General features: G+C 38.2%; 1 protein-coding gene across 1 annotated transcript in view; it reads right to left on the reverse strand.

The window, feature by feature from the left end:
- Positions 1–22,950, reverse strand: part of SPATA7 (spermatogenesis associated 7) — a 38,928-nt gene extending 15,978 nt beyond the window's left edge. The window contains exons 1-5 of the mRNA XM_083350201.1: positions 22,713–22,950; positions 19,084–19,158; positions 16,999–17,094; positions 12,378–12,425; positions 9,915–10,048 (exon numbers count right to left, since the gene is read on the reverse strand). Coding sequence (XP_083206327.1) covers positions 9,915–10,048; positions 12,378–12,425; positions 16,999–17,094; positions 19,084–19,158; positions 22,713–22,767 — 408 coding nt within the window. The 5' untranslated portion in view covers positions 22,768–22,950. The remainder of the gene's footprint in view (positions 1–9,914; positions 10,049–12,377; positions 12,426–16,998; positions 17,095–19,083; positions 19,159–22,712) is intronic.
- Between the last annotated feature and the right edge of the window lie 728 nt (positions 22,951–23,678).

Below are 23,678 nucleotides of genomic sequence, written 5' to 3' on the forward strand. Positions count from 1 at the left end.
ACAGGCTGCTTCGGAGGCGCTCGACCGCGTTGTCCCTTTGCGGCCTCTGACCCGGCGCAAGTCCCGACTCGCTCCTTGGTTCTCCAAGGACCTGCGGGAGATGAAGCGCCAGAGAAGGGGCCTAGAGAGCATTTGGAGAGCCAGTCGGTCTGAGTCTGACCGAACACAGTTAAGATCCTTTTCTAGATCCTATCTTGTGGCAATGAGGGTGGCAAAGCGCGCCTACTTCTCCACCCTCATTGCGTCCGCAGATAATCGCCCGGCCGCCCTATTTAGAGTGGTCCGCTCCCTTTTAAGTCAAGAGACGGGAGAGGACCCCCTACATGGACGGGCTGAGGAATTTAGTAAATATCTGGTGGACAAAATTGCTCAGATTCGGGCTGGTCTGGACTCTGACTGGGCAGTATCTAACGAGAGGAAATCGATGAAGTTGGCCAAGTACATCTGGGAAGAGTTCGATCCTGTGACTCCGGATGAAGTGGACAAGATCATGGGGAAACTAAGTGCCGCCACATGTTTGTTGGACCCGTGTCCCTCCTGGCTAGTCTATGCTTCTCGGGAGGTTACACGAGGCTGGCTCCTAGCAGTTATCAATGCCTCACTGAGTGAAGGGTACTTCCCTGCTGCCTTGAAAGAGGCGGTGGTAAGGCCCCTCCTCAAGAAACCGGCACTGGACCCAGCTGTTTTAAACAACTTCCGTCCTGTCTCCAACCTTCGCTTCCTTGCGAAGGTCGTTGAGAGTGTGGTGGCGCGACAGCTCCCTTTGAACCTGGAGGAAGCTGAATATCTAGATCCGTACCAATCGGGTTTCAGACCGGGGCACAGCACGGAGACGGCATTGGTCGCGCTGGTGAATGATCTCTGGCGGGCCCGAGATAGAGGTTATTCTTCTGTCCTGGTCCTATTAGATCTATCAGCGGCTTTTGATACCATCGACCATGGTATCTTACTGCGTCGTCTTGAGGGGCTGGGAGTGGGAGGCACCGTTCTGCGTTGGTTCTCCTCCTACCTCTCGGACCGTTCGCAGACGGTGTTGGCAGGAGGGCAGAGGTCAAGCCCTAGGCCTCTTAATTGTGGAGTGCCTCAGGGTTCGGTGCTCTCGCCCCTCCTGTTCAACATCTATATGAAGCCGCTGGGAGAGATCATCCGTAGCTTCGGGGTGAAATATCATCAATATGCTGATGATACCCAGCTATTCATCTCCACCCCGAACCAACCCAGTGATGCCCTTGATGTGATGTCCCGTTGTCTGGAAGCGGTACAGATTTGGATGGGAGAAAACAGGCTTCGACTCAACCCGGCCAAGACTGAGTGGCTGTACATACCGTCATCTCGTTTAGTCCAAGAGGTTCCATCTCTGACTATAGGAGGAGAGATGTTACCTCCCATTGATAAAGCACGCAATCTGGGCGTCCTCCTAGATTCACGACTCAGTTTTGAAGATCACATTGGAACCGTGGCTAGGGGGGCATTTGCCCAGATTCGTCTTATATACCAATTGCGCCCCTTTTTGGACCGAGATGCCCTACGTACAGTCACCCACGCACTCGTTACCTCCCGTATTGATTACTGTAATGCTCTCTACATGGGGCTGCCCTTGAAGACCACCCGGAGGCTTCAGCTGGTGCAGAATGCAGCTGCACGGGTTGTGATGGGAGCTTCCCGATACTCCCATATTACACCCCTCCTGCGTGAGCTGCATTGGCTACCAGTTGCCCTCCGGGTGAGATTTAAGGTGCTGGTACTTACCTTTAAAGCCCTACATGGCTTAGGTCCGGGATACTTGCAGGACCATCTGCTGCCGGGAACAAATTCCCATCGTCCAGTACGCTCACACAGAGAAGGCCTCCTCAGGGTACCGTCAGCTAGGCAATGTCGGCTGGCGACCCCCAGGGGGAGGGCCTTCTCTGTGGGAGCACCAACCCTATGGAATCAGCTCCCCCCTGAGCTTCGGATAGCCCAAAACCTCCAATCCTTTCGCCGCGGCCTCAAAACACACCTGTTCCACCAAGCTGACCTAGACTGACAGGCATTTCAATTAATTTATATTTAGTATTTTTAATTCATTTTAAAATTCTCTAATTTTTATTGCACTGATGTTCTCAATTTTCATTTTATCTTGATTTATGTACTTATTATATGTTGTATTGTGAGCCGCCCTGAGTCCTTCAGGAGATAGGGCGGGATATAAATCCCATCAATAAATAAATAAATAAATAAATAAATAACCCAGGCAGCATTTAAAGCAAGATGTAATGCTGCACAGAAATATAGCTATTAAGTTATTCTTTGAACTATATAGTGTTATGTGAAGCACTAAGACTGAGATGTCATGAGCAAAAGAATTTATAGCTTGAAGATGAAAGAAAAGAAAATGTAACTAAATCTAATATATGTCAATGGTATTCATTATATATTTCCATTATTTTCTATCCCTGAAAACCAGTTTTCTATGCATTCATTTTTAAGCTGCTGTATTGATATTCTGAAGCACAACCAAAAAGTACATTCAATTGCCAGTTAATAAAACACTGTAAGAGACCACATAAAGATACAAGGAGCACTCTTTAGCAGTTCTTTCGTTTGACATCATTGATTTTTATGTATTCATTTACAACCCAGCATGCCACTGTGGAAAGGCATTACAAAAGTTGGCTGCAGATAAAAGTAGTAAGTCAGCAGACTTGAAGTTTTTGACAGACTATGAAATGGAAAAAGTCATATAAATTCTCCAAAGCAATAAACTGAACAAGGCCCATTTTCTATTCCCAGGGATTCTTTCTAGTGCTTATAATGTATATCAGAGTATAAACCAGAAGAAAGATATTCATGGAACAATTAACCTTCAACAATACACAGGTATATATGTATATATTTCACACAAATTCCCAAAGCAGCGGAGGTGCTATTAAATAACCCTGACAGCACAAAACAAATGGCAAAGCTTTCTAATTTTGACTTTCTGCTGAAACACTGAAATAAAATCATGATGAATACTGCTGTATGCACAAATTTATTAATTAATCCAATTTATATAGCCACCCATCTCACCAAAGGCAACTCTGGGTGATGCCACAAACAGATAAAATCACATAGGAAAACAATAATATAAAATATATAAAAATCACTTTAAAAGATAAATATTATAAAAACAGATAGATGGAGTATGTCTTACTGAAGAATCTTGTAACTCTTGTTTAATTATGATGAATCAGAATATGCCAAGGACACATTTTTATTACAAGCTGTTTGCCTATAGATACCTATAAATTCATGACAGAAATCAAAATACAAACATCAGGATAATTCAATTAAATCTGTAGCACATCAGTGCATTTTGTCTCTAAAGTTAATGTTGTTACATAATGCTAAACCTTGTCATAAGGAGGTTAATTTGGTCATTTCTTTTCTCTTGGGTAGCCACAAAGAAAAAATGATAGCTTTTTTCCATTTTAAATCATTAGTTTACCATATTACCTCACTCAAATAATGGAGGTTAATATTAAACATTTGGTGAATGTTTGGTGAATGTTTGGTGAAAAAGCCAGCATCAAACCACAAAAGTATTAATCCAGAAAACTGTATTTCTCTATGTATGATTAGGAAATGAGGTAATATTGAGGTAACTTAAGACCACACAATTTCCATAGACTGGATGTTCAAAATATACTCTCTATACAACAGTCTAAATAATTGCAGCAATTATTTTGTAATATTTTATTCTTTATCATCTGTTTCATAGTCTCATTACCCAAAATATCATTAACAGCCCTATGAAGATGAAAGTAATCTCTTTCTGTCTTATCTATTTTAACAGCTAATTAAAAATAAAATGCTTTTGCTTTTCAAAGGTAATACAACACAATGAACATTTTTTAAAAATAATCCTGCATTCCACATTTAATTTTCTTATAAGACTCTGCAGCATTAATGTATATATAATTGTACGATTGTAAGTCAAATTATTAACATGATAACATACTGGAAGGAAAAAGGAATTAAAATTCAATGACAAATGATAATAAAAATGGAAAATTTAATAGAAAATCAAATAACAGAATAACTCAAAATTAAATAAAAGTTTGTAACAAGGGAAAATATAAATGGCTATTATAATATAAACCCTAACTCTAACTGTGTCACTAACTTAATAATTGCAATGATTCACTTACCAACTGTGGCAAGAAAAGTCATAAATGGGGCAAAACTCACTTAGCAAATGTCTCACTTAGCAACCTTGTGGCCGTAAGTTGAGGACTACCTGTACCACCAAACTGAGAAATAGCCCAGAAAGTATTCAACAGTGCAAATTAAAAAAAAGGAAAACAATAAAAAAATGTCTCTTTCCTACCACACTATGATACTCACAAAGCTTTAAGTACCTTTTAATTAAGAACAAGTTTGATACCAGGAGAAAGGAACATTCTACTTCTCCAAAGGAGTTGAGGAAAAACACACTTGCCCACATCTGTATCACTCAACAAAGAGTTTTTAAAAGTTCTAGTTGCCATCAGCCGTGAAATAATGGAAGGAATAGAAAGGTAAGGCCACACTAAAAAAATCACTTTTCAGAGACCATTTCAAGCTCTGCTATCTGTCTCTCTAAATAGCCTGTTTGCTAGGAAACTCACACATCTGAAAGCTGTAACAATGTTAAGCAAGCCCTACTATGCCCCCCCCCAGCATAGAAGGCTGGATACATATATCACTTTTTGCCTAGTTTCATAGGCAAGGGGTTTAAAAGAATCTGCCTACTTTTTCCCAAGACATACAACGTACAGAATTTTATAAAAGGTGGCAGAAATACAGGATATTTAAAGACATTCGAGTCCAGCTCTTGATTCAGTCACACCCTTCTCACTTGCTCAAGGCTGCAGCCTTCTGCCAAAACAGAGGATAATATAGAAACTAGGGCTTCAATGGAGGGAGAATGCAACCGCCTTTCTCTTTCTCCCAACGGCTCATTTTATGCTCAGTTAATAGAACTTCAGAACAGACTCCAGATTTTAAAACAAAAAGCCTCCTCACTGACATCTCTTGTCCCTCAGCTGACTCTGACTGACTACAACTGAGAAGAGAATGTAACTTCCCCACTTAATTTGTTTAATGCAGTTCCAAGAAGGGGAAATTACCCGTGGGCTGAAATCTATAGAATTAAAGCAGTGTATTCCTCAAAGCCAGGGGTAGGCAACCTTGGCTCTTCTATGACTCGTGGACTTCATCTCCCAGAATTCCTGAACCAGCTGGCTCAGGAATTCTGGGAGTTGAAGTCCACGAGTCATAAAAGAGCCAAGGTTGCCTACCCCTGCTCAAAGCAGTATATTCCTCAAAGGCAAGTTTCTTTCAACTCTGATATTGACTCTGATTTGGATTCTATTATCCAAGCAAGCTTATCAGAAAAAAAAGAATAATCATACCACCTATTTAGATTTTACTCCAGATTTTATTTCAATTTTAAAAGACTGACAACAACATAGCCGTCCCTGAGCAATCTACTATACACCCATTGCTACCCTCAGAATTCAATAAAGCTGTTAGTCATGAAATTATAAGAAAGGGGTTAGTTATCAAACATTCAGAAGCCGCTAATACAGGGGTCTTCAAACTTGGCCCTTTTATGACTTGTGGACTTCAACTCCCAGAATTCCTCAGCCAGTGTGCCTGGCTGAGGAATTCTGGGAGTTGAAGTCCACAAGTCATAAAAGGGCCAAGTTTGAAGACCCCTGCGCTAATAGATGATCCAGAAAAGAGTGAACTTTCAACTTCAAGTGCTGCATTACAAAGATAGAAGATACACCATACTAGTTCCTAAGAGAGCCAGAATCCTCCTCTTGCATCTCCTACATACACAAGGAGGATTGGTATTAAGCTACCCCGATTAATTGAAATATGGACAGTTAACTGAAATATGCAGAGATAATAAACTTCATATGTTTCATAGCTATATTCATCATCAGCTTGGCTGAAACCTGGCTTTCAACTGATTTGGCACTAAATGGACATCCAGCTTACTTCCTAAATGCCGTAGCTGGGAAAGGTAGAGGTAGACCTAAAAGTGGCTTAGGTATATTGATCACCTTTCCATGGCAAATAGCCAGATATGCACAATGGCACCAGCCTGTATTTCACAGAGCTTAACATCCTGAATCAGAGAATCAGGAAGGGCCTGGATTTCAGTCCAATGTCATGTTTTCCCTTCAGCATTTCAGCCTGAAAGAAATATCCATTATGTCCCTGAGACTTGGGACAAGTCAAAACTACCCAACATATTCTTATGTCTTGCCAGTTTTGTATAGAACCTGAAAATGCTTTAATTTTCCCATTCCTGACCAGCAAAACAGGATTCACCCATCAACAATAATTTCTGACATCAACCATGAAATAATGTGCAACATTACCAGGTTTTGCAAGGCAGCATGCAAAGGTTTTTAAGAAGAGACTGGACAGCCATTTGCCTGAAATGGTATAGGGTTTCCTGCCTGAGCAGGGGGTTGGACTAGATGACCTCCAATGTCCATTCCAATTTTATTATTATTATTATTATTATTATTATTATTATTATTATTATTATTATTATTATTATTATTATTATTATATCAGGCAAGGAATGATTAAGAGCAACTGAACCTGCCTGAGAAAGGATAGACAGAAATGGCTCAGGCTCTGCATGAACGGCTAGTTATGTTTTAACTTTTTTTAATGCTTTGGTATGCACATATCGTATCAGATATTTTATTGTATTTTCAAGTTTGAAAGGGATTTGTAACAGAAGTTTATAATCTGCAAATCCCTTTGAATAATTTTATTGTTTTATCCACCATTTTTATTTTATGTTGCTATTTTAAAATTTATATAGACAGGTTTGCTAATTTTAATCTCTTTTCTCTGTGACTCATATGAAGCTTGAGCTATCTTCTTAGCACTTTTTGATTTAATATTATTTTTTAGCTTAAATTCTTTGTTTGTATGTTAATAACTACAATAAATTTATTTGAATTTATTTATTTCTCTATACATATCATAGCATCATACACCAAGTTTGACAATAGCAGGGTCCTTCAACTCTCTCTTAGAGTATGTCCAGATTAGGGATCCTCAATATTGTCATAGCAGAGTTAACTTGTGTCAGTTGCAGCTCTACAGCAATTGGGTTATTCACAAGAACATCACATACATTAAAAAGAAGAGTTGAGGCTGAGCCTAATAATATTCTCCATTACCAAGAAGTTAACCACTGAAGATAAGGAGCACAACATGTTAGCTTTTCCATCCGAAAGGATGAAGACATATACAACACATTGATACTATGGGTCAATTATCATATTATAGGAGATAACTGATTAGCTTTTGGAGACAATCAGAACCAGCACAATGTTTGACAGCTATGACTTGAAAGCCGTTTTCTATTTGGTTTGGTGGAATATTCCTTTTAAAATTTTAAAAAAAGTTTCACCAATAGAAACATATTGCAAATCCTGCATTAGCATGATAAAATCAGTAGTGAATACAAAGGTTCTTTATTCAACAATGACAAATGACAAAAGCTTTGATGAATGACATTAATGGTAACCAAACGAGTCTCAGATGTTTAACTTGACATTTCTCCCTTTTATTTCAAAATAAAACAAAGCAAAAACAACAGCATGCTGTATTACCCATCACCCCCAGTGATGAATAACTTTTCTAAATAGGGTGATTATCTGGGAATCTTATCATTCACTCTGTCAGCTACCAAGCAGTCATGCATGAATTGGCCAACTAATGATCAACTTTATATAGCAGCTTGATGCCAAATACATTATACATATTTTAAAATGAAAATGAATCCCACCATTTACAGTACTCTCCCCATTTCTGCTATGCAAATAATATTCTAGCTGTCTATCAGAGATCATTCTTCTAACTAGTGTTATTCTATGCAATGCTAGTCAACAACTATGGTTTATTTGAGCAATTTATTTCCTCCAGTCAATTTCTTTCTCTTTCTACATAACTGGGAAGAGGTATAAATGAAAATAAACAGCTAACTTTCATTTATAATCTAAATCTTGTCTTTTCCAACCAAGTTATTCTTAGGACCATAATTTTAAGATTTAATAATACTGACTGAGAAATTTGGAAGATGGAATTTCAACACATTTTAGAGGAAACAGATGGGAGAAAGGTTGAAGTAAGTAATATTTACAAAAATTAAGACACAAACTGAAGAAAGCTAGACGTTTCTATATTTCAGATTACAATAAGTAGCAATCATGTGCAGGTAGTTCTCAAATTTTGACTGTTTGTTCAGTGACCATTCCAAGTTAAGGAGGTGCTGAATGAATGGTACTTATACCTGATCCCTGAAATTATGGCCACTGCAGCGCCTCCACAGTGATATGACCAAAATTCAGATGCTTGGCAGCCCACCTGCACTTACAACAGGAAGAAGGCTTAGACTGCCTCCTCTTGCCCATCTCCCCTCCATTGCTCTTTTGGCCACCCTGCATAGTGACACTCATCAGCAGCAGTGGTGGTACTGGGGCTGAAATAGACCAGAGAAATGTCTATGGAGATTCTCAGTCATCCAAGTCATGGTTGTCCCAAAGGTGCTTTTTCGGGAGGCAGCTGGACTTTCTTGTTTTTCTTTGAAGACGTTTCGCTTCTCATCCCAAGAAGCTTCTTCAGCTCTGACTGGATGGTGGGGAATATATCCTTCCATTCCCCACCATCCAGTCAGAGCTGAAGAAGCTTCTTGGATGAGAAGCGAAACATCTTCAAAGAAAAACCAAGGAAGTACAGTTGCCTTCTGAAAAAACACCAGGGAAGTTCAGCAGTTCTCAGTCAGGTGCCAGCACTCCCAGACCTCTACTTCAACCCCAGCATTGCTACTGCAGACTGCAGCCTCAGGCTCCATGCCACAGCTCAAAGCCTCTGCTGAACTCGTTTGCCCTGCCACCCTTGCTGCCTTGTGGTTCATTCACCCTGCTGCACTTGCTGCCCTTTAAAGCAGCCGCTGGCCTTGTCAGGACACCTTCCTGAGGCTGCTCATGATGCTCTCCAAATTGCACAGGCCATTCTCATGATACTGCAGTAAAGTTTCTCCGTCTTTCTAAAGCATTGTGAGAATGGCCCCTATGCAAGGCAGTTTGGCATGCCCTGTCAACAGGAGGAGGAAGGCGGTAAAGGTCAGATGACAGCGGTAGAGCTGGCAGGACCAGCAAGTGAAGGATGGCAAGGCACTTAACAGAAATTCTATTCCCAAATACTATTATAACTCAAGGATTACATGTATTTATAGCAAGCATATCTCTAAATGCAGGTAAATTGAAAAGAGGTATTGTAGGCTTATTTTGCAAGAATGTCACACATGATTTAAAGTTTGGTATGTAGGAGATTCGTTATTGATGCTAAACAAAAATGGAAGGACTAAATTTCAGCTTCCTCATTCTGAAGCAGATGAACGGTGAGGAGAAAATCGTATTGAACAAACTCCAGTTGCAGTCTGTAAATCCTTTTAATTATTATTTACCCCTCTAGCAGATGAAGAAGATAGCAGAAGTAGAATTAAATTAAGGTGAAATTAAGAAACGCCTTGTAAATAGGCACGAACCATGTACAAAAATTTATAGAAAATTTAGACTTTGTTTCCAATTTACAAGTTGTTATAGGGAAGTCCAGAACAAATCTAAAACAGGAAAAAGAGAGAAACAGCTCTGGAGAATTTTGCCCAATGCTCTTCAGCACAAATTAAAATCAGAGAATAAAATTATAGGAATTTATAGTACTATATGGTTTTGCTTATCCTTAAAAGGAAGTATTTCTTGATGACTGTAATTTATTTAGTAGAATACTGTTATTCAACAAAATAAAACCGGGAAGGAATCCTCCAGTAATAGTAGTGAATAAGGAATAAAGAGAATAAATATACCTACTTTCGTATAGGTGGCAGACAGCAGTCTTCTACTCTCCCTGGAACTAGATCGGGATACCTGTTGAGATGAAATCATCTCTTGCTCACATTTTTCTACCTCTTTCTTCAGTTTCTCTCTTCGTTGCTGATCTGAAACTGAAGAGGATAATATTAGCCAGGGTCAAAATACCAGGATTAAAGGGCTTTTTTAAAAAATGGATTACTATGTTTGTGCAAAGTTAAAAATGATTTTCAACTAATGCCATTTTTGGTAGCAATAAGTATGAGATAATGAGAAACTTGACAATGCCATGGAATCTGATATATTATCTTATTCTTAAATAAAAGGGTCTATAATCATGAAAAAAAAATCTACATATAGTTTTATTCTATTTAATGATCCAAAGAAAGAGCATCACTTCAAATTTGAATTAAAATTAATAAATCAGGGATCAATCACAATGAGAATGCCCTACTGATTTTCTATAACAATAATCAAATGTGTTATAATAAAAATAAGGTAAGATAAGATGATAAGGTAAGGTAAGATCAGATCAGATCAGACCAAATAAGAAAAGATAAAGATTATTCTCTTTGTATGATCTGGCATCAGTATGTGGTACATATTTGGGAGAAGGCAGAATGTGTTCTGGTTCATTTTCTGTTTTTGTTAATTTACAGTTATTTGCAGCATATTTTTCCAACATTTCTCCAACCTATCCAGACTGTTTTGAATTTTCTTTCTATTTCCTGGGCAATAATCCACTCAGTGTTATAACATCTACAAATTTAATAAACATGATCTGCTCTACAATTTTCCCAGTTAGCAATGTTAGACTGATCAATCTGTCATTTCCTGGATCTTTCAATAACATATCTTAAAATATTTTTAACACCCTTTATAAACCATGGGGGGAAAATCACATAGTAAAATAAACAAACAAACAAAAAAAGAAAAATACATATTAGAATAGATGTACATACAACAAAAGCTAAGTTCTTAGATAACAAATGATCAGGCAAAATAATATTAATCTTTCCATAACATCAAGTCTCATTGTTCTTTTATTGAAGAAAAGTACTTTTTTTTTCCTCCAGTCATCTGGCATTTTAACAAGGATCTCAGTAACAAAGGTTCAGTCAGACTATAATGAATTTCTTCTGTACACTAGGATGCAATTTGTCTGCTTGGGAAGATTTAATCTAAAGACGTATTTCCTGGACATGTTTCTTCAATCTCAAGCTTCAATTTTGCCTCTTCATCCTAGCCTTCCTATCTTCATAATATACTGGTGGAATACACAATTTTCTTTTTTGTTAATTAAGACTGAATCAAAATAACAGCTCAGTTTCCATGCCTTTTGTTTGTTACCTTAAAACATTTTCCCCTTTTTTATTAATCAGCTAGCATAATCCTTTATTTTGAACACATATAAAGAAGCGCTTGTTATTCTAAGTCCCCCTTGATAACTTTAGCTCACACTGAGCTTTGGTTTACCTGATACCAGCTCTATATTCCATACCTGTCTATACTCTTATCTGTGACTTAGTGCTCTTTCTTATATGAAAATTTTTTGTTTTCATATCTTCATTAAGACATAGGCAGTGCCAGGAAAAAATGTTTTAAATAGCTAAAAAAAAGGATTAAAATGCATTCCTATGCGACTAAAGTGTCCCACCCTGTTAGATTTCCAAGAGAAACAATTTATGTTGCTGATTCATAATCAAACAAATTCTTGCCTAAATGTAGAAATGCTTGTTTTCACCTATATTTTCTGCATTTTTGCCCTAAATAATTCTCACTGGTCTTGTTGTCATACCATTTTATAAGACTTTTTTTTATTATGTGGAATCCGAGACCTGAAAAGATTGAAAATAAAATTCCCAAATCTTCTAGTTCAATCCCCTTCCCAATGGAGGAATTGTGAATTGCAGCAATCTCCACAACAGTCTTTTAGTGGTGGGCATTCGTTGATTGATGATGATTAAGCAAAAATGATATTTAACAATATCTATAGCTGCCTTGAGGTGGCATCCAGGTTAAGATCAAAACAAATAACACAATTTAAAAAGCAAAATAGACAAAAGCATAATACTGTTGAACAGTACTGTGTGGGGCAGCTCTTGCTATTTAAAATTATAAAATAAAACAATCAATACCCTAGCATAGCACAGCATATTCTTACTAGACAGAGCTTGAACTGTGCTGAATTGAAATATCACAGTTCAGTCTATCTTGTGTCATGGCTAATTGTATTCATCTATTGATAAGACAACATTCACCAGAAATAATAGACTGCAGCACATTTCAAATCAACTTAAAAATTTGAAGATGGGAGGGAGAGAAAATGTCACTGTCCAAGTGTCACTAATGGTATATATAGTAATGAATAGTAATTCTAATTTACAAATAATAATAAATAATGGTATGAAATACAATTTTCATTATGTTCTTTTATAAATTATTAACAAACCAAATACTTACATTTTATGCTATTTAATCGGCTTTTTGGTAATGAACAGTCTATAGCAGCTGAAAACAAACAACACAATTAAAGTAAGTGAATAAAAAAGTTATTTTGCAATTATTGGCTATCAATATGTATCTACAAAATGAAACTTTTTGTAAGTGAAGCTTAACAACTTGTTCATGTTTTTAATATATTTTTATTGTATTAATTGCCTACCTATGTAGCTATCTACTTTCCTACTATATATGTATGCTGCTCATTCCTGAGGTTCCAGATAGCTAAACTGTTTTTTAAAAAACAACAACTCTAAACCCATATAAATAATCCACAAAATACAAATCCCATGTGCATATTATAGAACTCTTTTTCCTGTGCCAACTAGAAAACAAAAAATGTTACAAGTTTCCTGAACCACAGAATGGATGAAATAAACCAAAGTTCCATTGGGAAAGAGAATAGGGACGGCAATGGGAAAACCCACTTCCAAGGCCCTGTCAGATGTCAGTCCCACAAGGACCAATAAATAGCTGACCTCAATATAAAATATGATTGGACAAGTAAATGAATTCCAGAGGAGGAGTTATTTCAAATAATGAACCATGTAGGACCTTAATTTTGGGGCTATTTCTAGGACTATGCCATCTTTAGTGCTTGATGGAATCACACTGCCCAGAAAGATCCCAAAGTGCAATTTATGGTGGTCCTAAATTGACAAATCTTCCTTGAGGAGAGGTAGTAGTCTGGCTAAGAGGGTCTTTGCATGGCTCTGGATTGGGCATCAGTTGTGCCCAATCCTAGACAGGGAGGCTCGGCTCACATTCATTCTAGTCACTTCCATTCTGGACTACTGTCATGTACTCTATATGCAGCTGCCCTTGAAGAATTATTTGGAAGCTTCAGCTGGTGCAAAAGACAGGTCATATTAAACCTCTGCTGTGTGATCTGCATTGGTTGCCAGTTTGCTTTCAGGGCCAATGCCAAGTGCTGGTTTTAACCTTTAAAGGCCTTCATGGAATGGGACTGGATTATGTGGGGGACTGCCTGTCTCTTAATTATATCAGCCCAACCCATTTGATTTGGCACAATGCAGATACCATCTGCCAAAGACCTACATTGGGCAGATCCCAGGTAGTGGGTCTCTTCACTGCTGTGGCATCTGTCTTATAGAACTCTCCCCCCACCCCCCGACATAAGGTTAGCTTCAACCTTTTAATGTTCTGGAAATTCCTCAAGACCTGGTTATGCCATCAAGTCTGGGAATCAGAGTAAACTCCTGTGAGATAGGTGAGACGAATGGCTTTATAAATTTGATCAATCAATCAATAAAATATTATCATGCAGACATAATAATGATAAAAGAGAATATTTGTAACACAGGGTTGACCTATGGAGCCCTTGCTAAGTGTTGATGTTACCTAGTTGGGTAATGAAACATCCGCACCAAGGACCCCACAGACATAATGCTGCACTATAGTCAGCCATGAAAATAGGAAGGAAAACAGCGGAACATCTAGAAATGGTAACCTGCTGAAACTTGAAAAATATATTTCAATTTTTTGACCCCTCCCTTTTAAAAATATGTGACAAAACCTATTTTATTCTGTATCTCCAGTAGCCTTTATGGAGAATAATAATGAATATAAGACTGCCATGGTATTATCTGCCTTCAGGTAAAATTTCTGGTCTTCATCTAACACTCTGTACATTCCATAATAAAATATCATTTATATTTAGCAGTGATTTTTCTCAGGAGAGCTAAAACTGGAGAAAAAGTGTATACCGAAGGAAGTAACAATAGTATACTGAGCTGTCAACTGGATCAGCAACATGTTAATTAGAATTATCGATTAAACCACTCTGGGTTTCATCTGAATTAATCTTAGGAACTCAGTCTTAGAAGTTATTTAATAGGCTTTTTTATAATTATGTCCAAAGACCGTATCTGCCAAGCTTTCAGTACCTACTGTTAAAGACCTCTAGGCAATAAGATTTCCTGATCACCTGGCCTAATTTCAAATTAAAACAGTCAGGCCTCCAATGTTAGAGAGGATAAGACCAACTGCCATTTGGTTACATTCCTGCCGAAACATCAGCATCCAGGCAAGCAAAGAGACAGAATATGCAAGTCCTATCTTATTTACTTAACTTATTCCTTTCCTTAACTGCCTCAAGCAGCAGCCATCAGAAGAAGAGATGAGGTGGAGGCCTTTTCCATAAGTCTAGTTTAGCCTAACTCCTATCTGTTTTTTCCCAGAACCATCACCTGCAGTTCCATTATAGCATCATTAGATATCAAGAGTTGGAAATCCCCTGATTTTATGCAGACTTCAGCATAATTTAGCTCTCTGAATGCTTTAATTCTACTTGTGAACTGTAACAATGGTATAAGAATAAATAATGAACTGAAGTGGCAGCTTAGAGAAAAACAGCTATGCCACTGTGGTTTCTAACTCTGCCTTTATCATCTGTATCCCCCAACTGACTTCCTGTAAGTCAATAGTGCCCTGAATGTATTTTCCTTTTAACTCCACTCATCTTATTTCTTTTGCGTACTAATATCTTCAACTAAATAAACTTGAATGCTGACAGAAATGGCTTATTTAAATGTAGTAAGTAATTGTTATAGCTTCCTGGCAAATCTCAGCTTGGAATTATCAAGTATCAGAAGAATTAAATGAGTAAGTGCATAGGTAAAGTACTAGGTTTATAATAATATTCCATATCTCTGTAGAACATCAGAGAAAAGTATTCTGATCACATATTTTCCCTTTTTTCCTCAATATAGCACATTTTCTTTCCACCTTACATATCTAATTCAATGTGGAGTATTACCCTGTAAAGATAAATTACCTCAAAGTATCTCAGATATTTCATGCATTAGAAAAATAAATGTCCTGCTGCACAGAAAAAAGGGATCCTAATTTAGTGCATCTATTTACATATTTGTAATTTAAGTTGCTTTTCCAGACAGTAAAACAGCCTCATTAGCAATTACCTGTCTTAAAAAGCTACTATAAGAATAGTGGGTCACGGGTGTTCATAAAATAGAAAACATTTTGTTTTAAACCCAAAACAAGCCATTACATTGCAAAAATTCTACCATACCATGTTGGGCTCTTTGTAACCTCTCATTCTCTCTTCAGCAGTTGCCAGCCTGTTATAACTGCCTGGTCCAGCCTCACCTGCTTCCCAGTGTCTCCCTTCTCTTCTCTCAGTAAGCCATCGCTGATGCCATAGAGGGACATACCTCACCAACCTCCCCACAACCCCAATATTTCCTGTGAGAAAAGTTATTCTCAGGGAAAAGTAAAAAACTAAAAAAAATATGACATCAGATCTGGTACTATCCAAACAAAGAAAAGATGAAAACTCTTATGCCATGCCTAAAAGAGAAATGCTTCTAATCCTTCACATACAATAGGCAAGGGAAACAGACTGCTATAAAGAGTACTGGCTGCTATAAAGAGTACTTAGCTTCTTAGGTTTTCTATAATAAAATGTACTTGTCAGAGGTTCTTTGACTCTTCTGTGTCATTTTGTTCTTAGCACAGCCCCAAACACCCATTTCAGTGGGTCCGTAGACCATACAAAACAATTTTATGAAACAATTTATATATCCTTAGTGGTTCAGTACTTGATGAACCCCTCTTGTGACAGAAACCAATATATTCAGTTAACTAATAGAAGGTTAGGACATATATCTACTGACCAGGGCAAAGAGCCTCAATGAACTCAAGGGAATTTACCTTCGAATAGACTTCTACAGGAATATTACTTTTGTTTTATTCTGTAATCTCTTTAAAAGATGTGAAAAAGAACTCTCTGCTAAATATTAATTAGGATACATTATCACTTTGGAAAATAAATATCTGCTCAATGACCTAAGAAGTGACATATTATGAAATAATTATTTTATATAATTATTATCTGAAACCTTCAAACTTTCATTAGTATTGGCTGGTATGCTTCCTATCCATGGCTTTTATGGCTGCTGCGTTTTTGGTAAGAAAATAGTATGTACTCAAGATTCATAAATATTTCTGATTAAATTTAAAATGTAATCATTAGAGTGTTGATAAATAAAGATATTGGCATTTTTCAAACTTCTGATATCCATTAATCCAAATGCTTATTTTTTTAAAAAAATACATAGAAAGAAAACTGCCTTTGGAAGTACTCCACAAAAGAAATGGAAATTATGATCATAAAACACAATAATAAACTGTATGCCACCAAGCTGTCAACAATTTAGGAGAAAACACAAGGCTATATAGTTTTGGACAACAAAATGACCTGTCTCACTTTAGTTAAAAAAAAATCACATTGCAAGGGCACACATGATCTGCATCTCAAACCAAATAGAGTATGTTTTATTTTCCTATTTTCTGATAACAAAATATTTATAATACTTTATTTTTTTGCCTTTATAAATTTTGAAGTAATATACAATGTTTTCCCCTTCCCACTCATTTTATCTTAACAATACTCTTGTGTGGCTCATGCCCATCTGGGACCTTTAGGACCAGGTGGACATTTGAATCTGATCTCCTGGGTCCTAGTCAGACATTCTTACTACCATACCATATGAGTTTTATAACAAATGTTTGAAAATAATTCAAGTATGAGTGTTTTTACCTTTGGCTGAAAGTATTTTATTGTAGTGAACAGCCATATGATCCCTGATGAGGTACTGATTACTGAGTCTGCGGGAGGAGGAGTCAATGCAGAAAGCTACCAAAATAAAACATATTTGAGCATTAGGATAAAATGCCAATAATCTGGATCCACAATTGCAGATACAAGGAAAAACTGAAAATGTGAATAAAGGTGGTAGTAAAATGAAATAAATAGCATAGTAGACCTGGATATTGTGGCGCACTGTTTTTCTTGGAATGAATAAACTGTATGAAAAAGGGAGAATGATTGTGATCTTGTCCAATGCCCAATTATGAGAAAGCAGTGATGATCTAGCGACAGAACCTAATTATTTCAATGATTAAAAATACGGTCAAAACTTTTCTGCCACAAATTGAAATTGTCCAAGGCAATGGTAGTTAAAACATCTGAAGTACTTAAACCAGAAAACTAGATGAAGGTGCACTGAAAGAAACTAGACATACTTAAACTAAACCAACCTACTCTAAATACCTTCATTTAATCTAAAATGTTATTAAGTAAAAAGTAGAACCATAAAACAAGGTTTTTAGATTAAACCAGAGAAGAAACCTCACCCAAGTTCAGAAGGTGGCAGTTTGTAATATGAGATCCTTCTTCTCCTCACATATGAGAATAAGAAGATTAATGCAATCCTTGGCAGAGAATCTTTCCCAAGATTTATATAACATTCCCTGAGGTGTTTGTTTTATATAAAAGGTGCTTATTTTATTACAGGAATATTTATTTTGTAAGTCTTATTTAAAATGGCCTAAGAAATGATCAGGAATACTTGATGGCATAGCATTGCTTGCAGGTGCAGTTTTCAAGCTGAAAGATCCCAGAAAACCCTCTGTGAAAGCACTACATTTTAAAAAGTTTAAGTTACAACTCCTATTTTTTTTAACTTAACATTATAAAAAAAAATAAAATAAATAGCTTTAGGCTCTAAACATAATGCTCTTTCCTTAGACACGTCTATTTCTTGCTATGAATTAATTTAGATTACAGGTGTCAAACTTGATCACGTCACATGACGTATCATGACTTTTTTGCCTTTGCGGAACCGGGGTGGGCGTGGCCAGCATGTGATGCATGCAGCTCGAAGGCTGCCAGTTTAACAACCCTGATTTAGATTAAACAGGATGCCATTTCTTCCAGATCCCTTAATGCTTTAGATATGAGTGGGCTTCAGCTGCATTTGCTGGGATCATAGATTTCAAGAGGTCAGTGGACTGCTATCAGCAGGCTCATTCAATGGTCTTGCTTTTTTGATCCTTTTTGGCTTTCTCTAGTTTCTTAATACCATCAGAGTTCATAGCTTGTGCTAAGATAGCAGTTCCAACAACTAATCATATATTAAATAAATAAGCAAACTAAAATCAACCCTCACATGACTGAGATTCTTCTGTTACTGAGCCATGAACAAGATGAGCGCTAATCACAGAGCCATTTCAGCAATGCTTCTGCCAAGAAAAGTCTATGTCTTAACAGTCAGTGGAGCAGCACGTATCCATGCATGTGAAACTAGCATGAGATCCTCAACACAGTCACTCCAAGAATAGACCCATTATGAAGTCAATGTGATCACTCTGAGGTAAAGAGGCTTAAGGACTTCAGCTTGAAGGTTCTGACAATTTCATGCCAATGAAGACAGAAAACACTGATGGGACAAGTGGTGAGAGAATTTATTTAAATTTACACAGAATAAATAAATATGACAATTTTAATTCACCGTGTTTTGAAAAAAGAAGCTAATTGAAGAACTATGATAATACTTTGTGTACATTTTTTGAATTATTTAAGTTACATGGTTTTCAAAAATAGTTATGCTTCAACAGTTTTCTCTAGATTGATAGTTGTATTACTTATTGCTAAAAACAAGATCAAGATGGCTAAATATCTTCCTTTACTAACATTATTAGGTTTAGATTTAATTTCTTGGTTAAACTAACTGATTATACTGCTAAATTTTGTCAAACCAATGCTTAAATAAAAGGCCTGTAGCAGTCAACACCAAGTGTGGTTTCCAAATAAATTATTTATCACATCACATAAATTACTTACCATTACTTTTTGTACTTAAATGTCCTTTGAATGGGCTTGCTAGTCCATACCTAGGAATGGTCAGATATTCAATTACTGAAAGAAAAAATAAAAAACCCTAAGTTTAGATTGTTGTAATTGCGTTAAAAATCTGGGGCTGTAGGATTTTTATTTTATTTTAGAAAACCTACTTTAATATGAGAAGGAAGGACTCACTGGAGAAGGAAGGACTCACTGGAGAAGAGCCTAATGCTGGGAAAGATCGAGGGCAATAGAAGAAGGGGACGACAGAGAAAGAGGTGGCTGGATGGAGTCACTGAAGCAGTAGGCGTGAGCTTAAATGGACTCCAGAAGATGGTAGAGGACAGGAAGGCCTAGAGGAATGTTGTCCATAGGGTCGCGATGGGTCGGACACGACTTCGCAGCTAACAACAACAACAACAACATCAAGAAAGTAGATTCATTAATGGAGAATGCTATGCTTTCATAGGCTTAGGTTTTCATGCAGATGCTACCTAAGTTAAGATTACGATGAAAGCAAATGGCATATTTTTTTCTTTTTTATATAGACTGCCTACTACTATATTTATTATAATTTTAGCAACTTTTATTATGATGGGAAACAACATAGAAGCAACCAATGCAGTCTTTGCAAACACTTCTTCAGCAAGAAATATTTAAAGTTTAACATTAAAATTCAGGGAAAATGTAATAGCTCAGCAATTAAAGAAATATTAATTTGAGAGTCATTCTGGCCCAAGACAAGAATGTTTGTTAGTTTGTCAGTGTTATAGTTAAACAAGCACTGTGTGGTAGCTATACTGACTCAAAAGAGCAGACCAATGGCTGCATAAAAATGAATCTATTCAGCTTTTGAAAATTTTATTAGGAAGAAGGACAAAATGGGACTTCTGCAATAAAAGAATAACACTATATCTCTTCTAACTTGTTATATAGTCCTGGCTGAACTGCTTGGGAAAATGTCCCTTTGTCTGAATGTTATGAAAGAACGTCTTGGGATGTATGCACAGTTGGGAAGTTCCCATTTTTCAGTAATTCCATTTGAGTTGTACTGTACTTTAGATGTTACTCATTAACTTACTTTGCTAATAGTGACCCAAAAAGCTACGAAGACTATAAGTAGTCCTTACCAATTGCCTTGTTTAATGACCAAAGTGTAAAAAATAGCATAAAAAAAACAAACCCAAAGCTTTGCGACTAAACTTCTTGTTTATTATCATTGCAACGTCCTGCAGCCATTTGATGGCATCTGGCATACATTTATGACTGTTGCAAAGTTTTGTGGTCATGCTATTGACGGGCTTCGCAACTGGCTTCCCAGAAGCAGAATTAATAGAGAAGATAAAAGTAATGTGATGACTCACTTAACAACAGAAAGGAAAGTGATGTAAGTCCATCTCTGTCACATGATTTTCTGTGCTTAGCAATTTGTGGTTGCTAAACAAGGACTACCTCTACAGTAATTTTTTTCTCTGGTCATAAAGTTCCACTGCTATAAATTTGCACCTGGATAACATCATTAATAAAAACTTTTCTCAGAAAGAATAACTTTCTCATTAATATTTTCGAAGTAGAATTTCCTCAATTGTGTTGCACATGCTTAGTAAGAAAGACAGGCCATTACGTGAGATCTTCCACCTTTTATTTATTTAAAACATTTATATGGTCGTCCATCTTTCAGACAATTTTGGGCAACTCTCAATAAAATGGAATGTATATTTATTTATTTATTTATTTATTTTAATTCCATTTATATCCCGCCCTTCTCCGAAGTCTCAGGGCGGCTTACAAGCTTAGCAGTAGCCTTCATTCTATGTATAGATATAGATATAGATCCTATTTTGCATGAGAAAGCTAAAATAGTACAGAAAATTCTTTCCATTCTACAAAAACTTTTAATACGGTATCTCTTTAGGAAATTACAACATCCATTAGGAAGTAGTCATTTATCTTTCAGGATATGTTTTTACAGATATTCTGGTATCAAGAAATTATTTCTACCTAAAGATGAAGAAGACTACAAATGAATGGATAGCACTGTATGTTCTTGGTTCAACAGACTTCAGACACAATGGTCAATTTTTTATGAGTTCCATCAATGAACTTTTCCCATTTCATGGACAAATATCAGGGGCTGACCATTAAAATGTATCTACTGAATCGAAATGTTACTGCAAACAATCCCATTTACAACAACTGCATAATTATGCAAATGATGTAAATGAAATACATTTAGACTTAACACCACACTCACATTTAATGGACATCACTCTTGAATGATCTTACCTCAAAAAATCACAATTGTTGTGTTTGAACAAGCAGGTTTCCAGGACAAAATAATGAAGGTATTGCAAAATACTAACACCACAGACAAAATACTATACATCATTTATTTCCTACAACTATATACAGGTAGTCCTTGACTGACAACAGTTCATTTCATGACCATTCAGTTACAACAGCACTGAAAAAATGACTTACAGCCATTTTTCACACTTATGACCGTTACAGCATCCCCATAGTGATGCAATCAAAATTCAGACTCTTGGCAACTGATTCCTATTTATGACAGTTGCAATGACAGTTTTATTTATTTTAAATAAATAAAATAAATGTCCCAGGATCATATGATCGATCACCTTTTGCAACCTTCTGACAAGCAAAGTCAATGGGGAAGCCAGATTCACTTAACAATTGTGTTATTAATTTAAAAAGTGCAGTCAAGGTTGTAAAATGGGGCGAAGCTCACTTAACAGATGTCTCACTTAGCAACACAGATTTTGAGCTCAATTGTGGTCATAAGCCAAGGACTACCTGTATCTCACCCTTCTTCAGCAATGCAAAAAGATGGAGGGGCTGATGTCCAGTGACAATAGTGCATGTGGGTGCATTCAATCTTTGAAACCCCTGCTTTCTGGTGACAAGTTCTTGTCCTTAACAGTGGATTAGCAAGTCAGAAAAAGTATCTGATTTAGGATAGGGATTTCTCCCCCCCCCCATGCTTTAGTAATTGCTGCTGCTGCTGCCGCTGTGGAGATAGAATTCAGGGGTCTTCAAACTTGGCCCTTTTATGACTTGTGGACTTCAACTCCCAGAATTCCTCAGCCAGGCATGCTGGCTGAGGAATTCTGGGAGTTGAAGTCCACAAGTTATAAAAGGGCCAAGTTTGAAGACCCCTGACGGGAAATCCTCACGCTCCTCGTCCCTTCCCTGCGTTATCTGGAGCAGGCCAGCACCGTTGAGGAAGCTTCCCCCCATACACACCGCTTTCCCCTCCCCACGCCTCCCACGAGCCCAGAATGGCGCCTTCTGGAACGGCCGCGGAGCCAGAGAAGCAGTGCACGCTGGGTCACAGAACCCCAGCCTGCGCGAGGAGGAGAAAGGCGCGTAACCTTCGGCTGCGCGAGGGGACCCGTTCCCACGGGATGCTGGAATCCGGATCTTAGTCGCCAGCCACCCACAGACCAAGCGCTTCGGATGAGCGGGCCAGCCCCTCCCTCCCTCCCGACTGCAGAAAAGAAGGCGCCCGGCTGCAGTGCCAATCGGGACCTTCGAGTGAATCCTCGGGCGCCTCCTTCCCCGGCGCTGCCGGAGCGGATGCCCAAACCCGCTCGGTCTCTGCGCGCTACCTGGGCTGCTCCGCCGCCTCCTGCGCTCGCCACTCTCCTCCATCCTGACTCCCATGGCCCCGGTTTAGGATTTGCTCCTCGGCCGTAGGGCCGGCTCCGGAGCCCAGGCGCCTGCCGGCTGTTTTCGTTTCCCTCCTCCCTCTCTCTCTCTGTCTCTCTGCGCAGGCAAAGCAAGGCAGGAGGAGGGCCTAGTCGGCGGCGAGGTTGCTATAGCCACCCTGGCTCCCTTCGCCGCCGGGACGTCTTAGGCCAGGGGTAGGCAACCTCGGCTCTTTTATGACTCATGGACTTCAACTCCCAGAATTCCTGAGGCAGCGTAGCTGCCTCAGGAATTCTGGGAGTTGGAGTCCATGAGTCATAAAAGAGCCGAGGTTGCCTACCCCTGTCTTAGGCTCAGGAAGGGGCGGGGAAGATGGGTGGAAGAGCCGTCCCATTCCGGGCGTATGGTCTCTGGGAGAACCCTTCAATCTTTCTCGGCCGGCCTGGCCTGACGACATCGCCCAATAGAGAGCAGCCGAATTTCCCGCCCTTATAAATGTTATCAACAGGGACAAATAAATCCGATTAGCAGTTTATGGAGGACGCCGGGTTGGAAGAAGCTGTCGAAAAGGAGGAAGGTTAAAGAAGGGGAGTGAGAAGAAGGATCTGCCTCGATGTATCGTGCCGTACTATGCATGGCTACTCGGGAATAAAGCCTTATACGGCCTCCGATGGGACGTTTCTAAAATATATTATCTTTTAATTTTGAGCATCGTTGTGTAGAAGCCCACTGAGTACACGCAAGCTTAATCCGGCAGAAGTGCACTCGGCGAAACAGTCAATGGTACTAATCAACTAAAGTCACAAAGCTGAGCTTGTTACTTTATGGCTGACGCTTGCTCGGGAAGAGGCAGCTTATAGTTAATAAAAAAGCTGGACAGTATTTGAATTGAAGGGCTATGCCTGCTGGATGGAAGGCATGAGGAC

This window comes from Vipera ursinii (genome assembly GCF_947247035.1).
Source record: "Vipera ursinii genome assembly, chromosome: 1".
NCBI classification, from domain to species: domain Eukaryota; kingdom Metazoa; phylum Chordata; class Lepidosauria; order Squamata; family Viperidae; genus Vipera; species Vipera ursinii.